Raw genomic sequence first — 10701 nt, 5'->3', positions numbered from 1 at the left:
CAGGCAATGAGTGGAGGATAGGAGGGCTTCTTAAAGACAAGCTAACAAGTCTGTGAGAGCCAGAATTCTTGCTAGTTGGTAGGTGATCAAATACTTATTTCATGCAATAAAATGGAAATAAATTATTTAAAAATCTAACAATGTGATTTACTGGAATTTGTTTGTAGATTCTGTCTCTCACAGTTGAGGTGTACCTACGATGAAAATTACAGAACTGTCCATTCTCTGTAAGTGGGAAAACTTGAAAATCAGCAGTGTATCAAATACTTATTTGCCCCACTGTATATAAGGGAACCGATATTTTAATGTAGTCGGCTGAGTGAAAGCAATTTAACTTCTTTATAGTTTAGAGACTTAATTTATTTACAATTAATGGGCTGTGTAGCCTTGGCCTCTGGAAACTTGTGACTAGCTGGTTTTTCCCAATAAATTCTAACGCTTCATAAACTAAAGACAAATCAGTTAATTAAAAAATGGGGCTGATTCACCAAATATGAAAAAAATCATTTTGGCTGCAGTTCTGGTCATAATGCACAACAAATAAAACAAAAAAACAAGTTACCCGAGCTTCAGCTTTGCATGGATTTAGCCTAGTTTACTCCAGCAGAAAACCTGAGGAAAGGTCTAACACTTCACTTCAGGATGTCTGGAACATAAACACTCAGAGAGAAGTGAAGATTCTGAAGAAAACCAATCCTGCAACTGACAAAACCTGCAAAAATACTCCAAAAAGATTAGTAAGAACATGTTAAGTAAGGACCAAGCACCCAGTATGGTCTTAAAAAAACACAGATAGCACTTACCCATACAGGATGGCAATCACAGAGCCGAGTGCGACCTTTTCTCACTACTACAGCCTAACTACATTTCATTAGATAAACTGATAAATGTAAAAAATTACCAAAAGAATTTGAAGATCTGAAGAGATGCATTAATACAATTGTGATTAAAAAATAAAGCAGGTGACTCAATTTGCAAACATTTCAAAGAAAATGAACAAACTTGAACAAACAAAAATCTGTATTTTTTATTTATCTAACCATTTCCACATTTTCATAAAGCCACAAGATGCTATTAAAACTTGCTTTTACAATGAATGTCTTTTGCAATCATGACTTGTATAAATCAAAGTGTATTTGTAGGTTTGGATCTGAATGGCACAATCTACAGAAATATCACGCTGCTGTTTAAAGCCCTCTGGAGGCATCTAAACATGTCAGCAATACAAATGATATACTGCTTTGGCTATATATCTCAAGTTCACATTGGGCTAGTTTAACCCACATAAAACATGTTGACCAAGTGACCACACCTCTCCAGACACAAAATAAATATCGCTCAGGTGGCAGAAAATAAATATTCATCAGTCTGGGGAAAACACAAATAGAAAATTCACTCTAAAACAAATCAAGATGTTGACCTCAGAGCCGAGAGCCACTGTTACTGATCATGCTTCAGTTACTGAATTGAGATCAAGAGTTAATAACATTCCAAAGTTATCACATTTACAGTGCTCATATTATTTATTGAGAAAATCCTAAAAACATTTTCAATTATTTTTTGATTTTACAAAGTATTGTGACAATATGTTGATTGTGGTCTACAAAACAGGACATGTTTGTATTAAGCCTAATGACAAATGTAAGGTTTCTGGTTTGACTTCTAGGTAGAAATGGCAAGCTTTCTATAGAAAAGGGACCAATTTAACCCACACAAAATTACTTTTGTGGTCAACTACAGTTTATAATCCTCAAATGACATTTGAAAACATATCCAATGATAAATGCATGTAGTAGTTATGCTGATCAACAGAAGGTAGGTAACAATGCGGTTAACCGTGGGTAACACTTTAAGCACATAATGTACATTAACATTATATACACATTAGTTTACCTGGTCATTTTGCAGAGCTAATGTTAGATTCACTGATTTATAGAACAAACTACTGTTAGCTTAACAGACCAACAGCTGATTGGCCTGTTTGGGATTTGATTAGCCAGTCAAGTCCCAAACACACAGGACAAACTAATAATAGCTTGACAGACAAGGCATAACACTAATGTAACAGACTAACACAAAGAGCCAACGTTCACAAAATAACCAGACAAACTAAAATTGTCAATCCTGAATCCTGGAGCTCCTGACTGAGTGATTAAGCTTAAAACCATATATCATTATATGGTGTTGACAGATTTTCACTATCGTTCACTATAATCCAGCTGCTTGAAAATAACACTACTCAACCAGCTGAATCATTTAACTAATCAAGGAGTTATCCACTATTTTAAGTAGTGTTTCTGTTCTGGGGGAAACTACCTCTAAATAGTACATACTGACTACAACATCATGCAGAGATATTAACTGGACAGCAGCTAAATTTTATCATTTTGTAGAATAGCTGACGTTTGGCTGAAAATTCACAGCTTGACTCAACATAGGACATTATGCCTTGATCATACCTTACAGTAATTTTTCTCAGTTTGCATAAACATTGGCTGACATTACACATAAGCATGCATTTAAGGCTACTGTAGATATTTCAAATCGTTCAGATGGTAAACGTTTGTTCTGTTTAGTTTTTGATACAATTGCAATGAAGGTCTTAAGTCAGATATTTTCAAAGCCTACACAGGGTCTGGTTAGCAATCTGTAAAAAGAAGGTAATTGGATACAAATTCATTCTGAGTTAAATGTAAATTAAAAACATTTCTGAGATGCTGAGATAGTGAGATAATACATACTGTATAAGCAACACAAAAACAAATTCTGAACACCAAAATCAAGTGATTAACTCATGACCATGTGCAAAACAGCTGAAAATAACCATTAATAGCTGCTCTTGGCTTTGTTACAGTTCACTCTGAGTAACTTGGAGTACACGATGCCATATCAAGTCATGTGCAAACGATATTGTACATTTTTGCCGTTATTTTTTTCCTAAAGTGTTTTTGTAGAAACACTGAAGTGAGTCTGTAGCTAAGGTGAAGTCTTTTTTGCTGAGGTTCTTCACGGCTGAAGGTCTGTCGGATATTTTAACTGTTGTAGAAAGCAGTTTCAGTACACGCACTAAGAACTGATGGGGACGGGGAACATGGAAAGGTTTAACATCTTGGTTGATTTATATCCAACTTTGTAAAAGTAGTCTCACAATAAAAACGTTGCAGAATTATGATTGCACAAAGTTTAAAAAAAAAAGGTCTGACTCATCACACTGAACATTTCACTTGTGAGAAAACTTCACTTTTCATTTGGTGGATAACTTAGTGTTTGATTTTAGAATTTACCATCAAGTCTCCAGGAAATATTCTTTTATATTCCAGGTAGACCTGATTTCTACAGAGCCTCAGCCCTACTCCTGAAGGGTGCTCTTGGACAAGAAGTGCAGTCCTTCCTCCTTCAGTTGGGCCAGGGCTGGACCATAGATGTCCTTTGTCAATGGAAATACCAAGCCTTTTGTACTGATTTCACCTGCAAAGAGAAAACGCTGATTTAGGCAGTAACATTTTCTTGTCCTCTGTACTATATCTGCTGTTCACTGCACAGATTTGTCAGAAAATCACCAAAGACCTTTTCCTACTTTCAGGTAACTGGTTTCAGTTTATTTGAGAACATACGGGACAGAAGGTTACACACAAGCAAACGGGACAAATTAATGTTCTCTTCACAGACTGGACCACTAACATTAGCCTGACAAACCAGTGAGAGCTTCACAAACTAACCAGACTAACTAACATTAGCTGCTCAGACTGAAAGGATAAATTAATGTTCTCTTCACAAACTGACAGGACAGAGCAAATACTTTAAAAAAAAAAAAAAAAAAATCTTGTACCTGGTCTCAGGTACCAGTTCCCAAAATCAAATTCAAATTAATTTTCTTCCATCTGCAGAAGATTCACTTAAAATTATATATTAGTTTTACTGTTTTAATTTAATTTCAGAGACGGGAACAATCTTGTTGAATGATATCACTGACCTTCAAGGACCATGCGAGCAGCAATGGCTGCTGGGTACCCTACAGTCTTAGCCATGGCAGAGAAGCCTTTGGGGTCACCGTACACCACCAGGCTCATGTGTTTGGTCTCCAGCTCGCCAGTTGGGTGGCGGAGGCCCACGTCGTTCCTCAAAATGATCATGTCTTGCTCGCCCTTACCTACCCACAGGAGAGAAATCATGAGTTTTTGTACCGGTGTTATCAGTGTTCGTCGAGTCATATGTAATCATTTAAGAAATTTTTTTTAATGCCACATAGAATGAAATTTAATACCCGTTTCACAATCATGTCAGTCAAAATATGAATAATATTATGGATATATCTTATTTTGTCACTTCCTGGTCATGGAACAGAAAATTCATCAGCAAAGTATTTTAATAGTAAAGGTATGATTCAGGTCATTTTTCAAGCAAATGTACCAAACAATGGGCGGTTGGACAAAAAGGTTTTGGTAACATCAACCTGAGTTTTAGAAAATTGTGATGGATATTTTCAGTGGTTTTCTGATGTTTCATATACCATTCAGCAATAATGAAAACAATCTCTACTTGCAGCCCAAACAACAATAATTGCTAATAAAATAATGAATGAATAAACACAACGTGGGTAAACAGAGGAAAAACGGACTTGAAAATGGAAGGGTGGGTTAAATGTTTCCACTTTACAATACCCAGTTCACATTTTGTTCTGTGTTACTTGTGTTTTGTGGTAATGAAATGAGCGTGTGCCTCACCGTAGGTGAGTTTGGCTTCCAGGTGTTTTGCCAGAGCAGCTAGGACGCTGTCAGCTTGAGGCACCAACTCGTTGCTCAGAATCCCTAAGCTGAACACACAGACAAAAAGTAAGACTTTTTCTCACAATAAAATAACCTTCACAAAGCCCTATTAAACGCTGTAAAAAAAATTACTCCACTTTAACACCACGGCAGCGGAAGCCCAAACATCCTTGGATAAATCTAAAGAGATGAGCAATTGCTTTTTCTCGCTGCTTTGCTGGTGAATTGAATAAATGAACAACAAGTCATTCAATTTGAGCTGTGAGCGCCTTGGCTTTTTACCCTCTTAACGGCACAGATTTACCGTGGGAGGAATTTACGTTTCAATGCCAGCATGGCCTTCTTTGCTTCCCCGCCAGCAGCAGCAGAACAATGACAGCACGGAGACTTGGTCTGAAGAGACCCTCTGAAAAGCTGATTTAAATTGAAGAGTGTGCACGCTATACCACTTCAGTTGTCCTTGTTAGGAAGGCAAGTGAAAAGTGTAGAGAAGAGGAGCAGCCTCGACCCTGCTCTCAGCTCAACATCCACAGCACTAACTCCAACTTTGAAGAGCAGCACACAACACATCTGCCTCTCCTGCTCAGAGCCCAGCAGCACAGACAAATGGACATCCAGAGAACTCCTTTAAAGGGGCATTACGTAGGATTTGGACTGCTTCCTAGCACCCAATGACCAACAGTTCTACACAAAGTATTTTAGAAGGACTGCAGGCATTTGGCCCGAACAGGGACAAAGACGCTCTGCTACTGTATCCTGCCAGAGAAAACCCAGATATAATGTATTCTGGTCTCAGCTCTGACTTTTTATGTCTGTCTCAGCATTTTAAAATATCATGTCACAGTCTATAATTTCAGTGAAATTAAATTTGTTTATTTACTAGTGTTTCCCTTGTTGTTAGAATCTGTTTTATTAACAAACACCTTCAGTTTGATACTCCACAAATGGCAGTAGGTAAATCCAGCCATGATGGAGGAAAGAATCTAGCCAACCCCCTTCTAAAGCTAACTGTTAGCCGAATATCAACTATTTAACTCTAGTAGAGGTCTTGACATGTAATGTGGATGTACAACTCTTACATCACATATCGAATGTATTGAACTGGATATTAATACTATATTAATTTCAATATAAATATTCAGGAAGCCTGAGAAACATGCACCCATTGAGAAGCCTGATCAGTTTGAACCTTGGCTCTCACCCTCTCAGGGTGTCCATTCTGGTGTCATCCTTTCCAATGACTTTGTATACAGCATCTTCAAAGGCATCCTGGGACACAGAAGACAATCCCATCTGCTTACAGAGGAGCTCTTTCTGTAGAGAGGAGAGAAGAGATCACACTACATATCTTTACTGTTTCTCTTAGAGTTCCTCCATTTTTCTAGAACTGTCATATTCAAACACTTTCAAACCCCCAGGCTGTCTCCTAGATTGTCTTAGCTTCTGGTAAGGTGGGTCCCATTTCTGCATCTCATTTCCAGACAAAAAATGTTTTTATATTTGTTTTCATGAAAATATGAAGTGTGTGTGTGCTGATAAAGCTCTACTTTCTGATAAACATATCCTGAACATTCACATCTGTTTCTCTCTCATCTGAAAAGAATAAAAGTCAACAAACATTCCCTGCTGTAAACTCTCCAAACTGTCAGAAAGCCTCAGCTCACTGTAGCCTTGATGTTGATAAGCAGCTATTGACAGTAATAGACTCTTCAACAAACCCACTTCAAACATTCAGAAGCTTCAAGTGGAAACGTGCAAAACAGTTCAACAGGTACAACTGAATTTCAGCCTGGAGGAGGAAGCAGGAGGCACTGCTCAGAGGCTGCCTGTCAAAGGCGATGTCTTCATCATCACTATGAAACACCGATGGATGGTTCTTACCCAGGAAACAGGAGCTGAAGTGGACTGCAGGACGGGGCACGGCTCACTGTTGATCAGACCCAGTTTGACAAAGCCACTCATGGCCTTAGCAAAACCCTATGGGACAGAACGAAGTCTCAGCTGAGTCACAGCAAACACAACAAAAGATAATGGGACAACCAGGTTTAGGCATCAACCTGTATATGTTACTAACTGTTCAGAAAAATTCTTATTTAAATGACTGTAGTTGCAATATAAACTGGATTTGGCTAGCTGATTATCTAACAACTAAAACCCTGTTTGAAAACTTTGATGTTATTCCAGTTAAAGGTGCAGCGATCGATCAGCGGAGATGGGAAATGGCCGGTTTTCATTGTGATCTGCCTTGACCGGTGACTGGCCGATCAGAGATTTCTGATTCTGTGCTGATCAGATTTAGAGGCATGACAGTTCACATCACACATGCTGTAGCATGAATGCTGCAAACTTCACACACTTCAAAAAGAAATGTGTGCACAGTAACCGACATTCTTCTGTTTCTGTTACTTGTTGCACCTGTTTATATACAGAGAAGTACAAACACTGCACCTCATTTTTAGCTTTTAGTTTAGAGGTTTGTATAAAAAAAAAAAAAAAAGAAATAGAAGATGGAAATGTAAAATTTTAATACAATGTGTTACTTTTATTACAATTTAATTTTCCATTAAAGAAAAGTTATAAAAATGTCTGTGCATGCTGTCAATTATAATTCTCATAAAAAAAGAAAATGGAAATTGGCCAAGAAAAGTGCAATCAGTGCATCTCTAATGGCAACTCTAATTCACTGAGAAAATACGAGTTGCAGCACTGACTATAACCTAGAGTAAAACTCTACCTCTGACTTTATGTACGCTAAATGTATTCACAGACATGCACAGACATGTATTCATGTATTCATGTCTGTGCAGAAGAGCAGACATGCAGGTTAAGTAAAACTTCTCATAGCGAAATGATGCCAACATTAGAAATAGTCTGTAACAGTCATAGAAAGTCATTTTAAAGAGTATTGTGTGTGCGTGTGTGTGCTGTACCTTGAACCTGAGTGTTCCTCTGACCACTGTGTGCGCAGTCTGGATGCCATACGGCTCAATGTACCTGGTGCTGTCACGGTTTGGAAGTCCCTCCAGGTTGAAGCCAGGAAAAATATCCATCGGTTTGGCGAAGTCCATCAGAGCACCACCGGCCGGGATGTTCACCAACTGGACAGCACACATGCACAGATCCAATTTCTTTCTACTTGATTCAAGGCACAGTAACTATGCCAGCAAATTCACAGTAAATTAATACTCCGTGCTCCTCTGACACCTTTGTACCTGGTTGTCTTTGAGGTAGACGGCCGGGTTGATGGTGTTGAGGAGGACGCCATACGGACTCCAGCTGAACTTGTAGCGAAGAACATTGTCTGAACATTCAGGAGCAGGAAGACCACCGCAGAATGAGCTGTAGGACTCCACCTGCATGACACAGATGTTCATGGTGTCTGTTACTTGTCTATCAAATAACTGATTAATCAACTAACTGTTTCACGATTTTTTTTCAGGTTGTATTTCAGTCCAAAAAAGTCCACATCAGCTCAGGTCAGACTGTCTGACGCCGTCCGTTTCTGGACTAAGAGCTGACACTCGTATGTCAGGAACATTTACACCAGTACATGTTTTCAAACAGTGTGTGTGTGTGTGTGCTGACTCACGGTGCAGCCGTCGGCCTTGGCCTGATCAATACACTCCATGGCCAGCATGTGGTCGATACCCGGGTCCAGTCCCATCTCGATCACTATGCTGATTCCTGCCTCCTCTGCACTAACACATGCACAAACATGAACTGATGTAAATGTACATTTTCACCTCACAAAGAATAAAACTTACCTTTAATTAATTTATTCCATATTCTTTTTTGTTTTTCCAGTCTTCTCACTTTACTAATTTAAAATCTGATTTACATTTTCATGTGTTCAACATAACATTTTTCCATTCATTTTAAATTTCCAGGCATGTTTACCCCTTTTCTTTTCTTTGCCACCAGTGTTTGCTTTTACTTTCTACACCTATACAGTATTTTTTACATTGTACATTCTTTTGATTAGCACATAACAAGAGTATAAAGTACTAATTAGTGTCCAAGTACTAATTACTTCATCAAGATGCAACAACGTTGAAGAAAATGGTGCTGAAACCTTAATAAATCCCATTTTATTTTGTCAGTTGTGTTGCTGTTGCTCACCTGCTCTGCAGCTCCTTCATGGCAGGACTCAGGTAGCTGGCCGTCACCATGTTTACCTTCCTCTTGATGCAGTGTTTGGCAACAAGCGGGTGAAAAGCATACGGCAGGAGGCTAGAAAGCAGAGGGAGCAGGGTCAGGACAGATGTTTGATAAAGCTGAGCCTAGTCTGACAGGGCAGGGATGAGCCTAGTGAAGTCTGAGACCTGGTCTGAAACATTGACACAAGTGCATTTTTTTCATCCATCCAACAACCACTAACAGTCTGACGGGGCTGCCAGAAGGGCTACAGACCCTTAACGTGATTATTTCAATTAAAGACGTGAGGAAATAACAGCATTAATTAAGTATTAAAGAAAACAGGATGCATTCTTGGGCTGATTACGTGACCAGGTCCTCCTCCAGCTAAAATTTTAACACTTTTTTCTATTTTGTGGGTACTGTATGTCACAGCTTATTTCCTGGAGACTTATAAATAAATAATAAATATGAGGTATTTTCCAAGAAAGGTCTGTGCCATTTGATACCAACTACAATGGAAATGCAGAAGGCCATAGCTGCTGTAGTTAAGTACCTTCTTGCAATATTTGAGTTAGAGAGAAAAAAAAAACTGTAAAGGATGTAGTAGATAACAAAAACTGGTCAAACAGATTTAAATATCTAATTCCTAGTTTCCTATAAAGACATTTTAAAAATCTTGATTTAAATTGTACCTCACTGAGACAATATTTTCCAGTTCTGTCAGTGGAGTTCAGGTGAAAATACTGCATGTTTGTCAGTACAACTGCTGGGTGGGTGAAACTTCATAGTGTGGCGTGTTTTATTTGTTGATACTCGTCAGTGTGAAACACAAATCTAAGGAATTTCAGTGCATCTTACAACTACAGATAAGCAGACAATTCAACCAAAATGCAGCATAACACTCCACCAAATGATCTTGATACTTATTTTATACTGTATTTTAATTGTTTACAAAGTATTTTTTAAAACTCAAATAATCAGGTACTTAATAAATGTACCAACTAACATGTTCCCTATTTCCCTGGTAATAAATACTAAACTGTTTGGTTCTTTCTTGAAAATATATGAGCAATTTATAGCTAACTTCCAGAAAATGAGGAATATTTCCAGAAAATTCACTGAAAATTATGGGACCCATTTTTTTGTAACACCCAGCTTTTACTGGTTGTACAAAATCAAAGGGAAATCTTTCTGTTATACTCACCCAGTGAAATACTAGTACTATAGGAATTAGTGAATAAACCAAGTTTCCCTCAAATATTTCCCATTTCATCTTCTTCTGTGTTTGCACAGAAGACAGTGGTGTGTGCTGTACCTGATGACCAGGTCATGATCTTTGACCAGAGAGTCGAGGTGTGCTTCCTGGTTGCTGACGTCCAGCCTGATGGCGATGGTGTTGCGATATCTGGCTGCCAGCTCCTCCGCCTGCTTCAGCAGCTGCGATGCTGAACACAGACACAGAAGAAACCATGGAAAGCACTGGAAGGTCAGCTCTGTATGGGTACTGTGTTGGATTTAATGGTTTTATTACACTATTCTACTCTATCTACTCTAAAAGCTAATCAGCATTGTACTATGAGCAATGGAGATCTACATATAAACACAAAAACACAGTTCAAACCTGGGACCTGTGGAGTAAAATTATTAACAAAGTTATGCTCTAGGATTAGTTCTAACATTTTATTGAATTAAGTTCTTATTTAGTAGAAGACTGACACCATGATTGTTGCTTATTTAACCTGTGTGTTCACTTTGTATGTGTATGACTAGTCTATCATATTAGAAAGAGTTAAAATTT

The 10701-nt window shown here is 38.2% G+C and overlaps 1 protein-coding gene across 3 annotated transcripts in view; it reads right to left on the bottom strand.

Annotated features, from left to right (window-relative positions):
* Nucleotides 1-2964: 2964 nt before the first annotated feature.
* aass (aminoadipate-semialdehyde synthase) overlaps nt 2965-10701 on the bottom strand; it is a 34573-nt gene continuing 26836 nt past the window's right edge. For all 3 annotated transcript variants that reach the window (XM_020593466.1, XM_020593468.1, XM_020593467.1), the window contains exons 15-24: nt 10219-10348; nt 8886-8996; nt 8356-8464; nt 7979-8119; nt 7697-7864; nt 6648-6743; nt 5968-6080; nt 4725-4813; nt 3974-4150; nt 2965-3468 (exon numbers count right to left, since the gene is read on the bottom strand). In XM_020593466.1, coding sequence (XP_020449122.1) covers nt 3350-3468; nt 3974-4150; nt 4725-4813; nt 5968-6080; nt 6648-6743; nt 7697-7864; nt 7979-8119; nt 8356-8464; nt 8886-8996; nt 10219-10348 — 1253 coding nt within the window. In that variant the 3' untranslated portion in view covers nt 2965-3349. The remainder of the gene's footprint in view (nt 3469-3973; nt 4151-4724; nt 4814-5967; nt 6081-6647; nt 6744-7696; nt 7865-7978; nt 8120-8355; nt 8465-8885; nt 8997-10218; nt 10349-10701) is intronic.

The sequence above is a fragment of the Monopterus albus genome, unplaced genomic scaffold (genome assembly GCF_001952655.1).
Source record: "Monopterus albus unplaced genomic scaffold, M_albus_1.0 scaffold19.1, whole genome shotgun sequence".
Classification (NCBI taxonomy): Eukaryota; Metazoa; Chordata; class Actinopteri; order Synbranchiformes; family Synbranchidae; genus Monopterus; species Monopterus albus.
The sequence above is the reverse complement of the archived record's forward strand: the minus strand, read 5'-3'. Positions and strand labels throughout refer to the sequence as shown.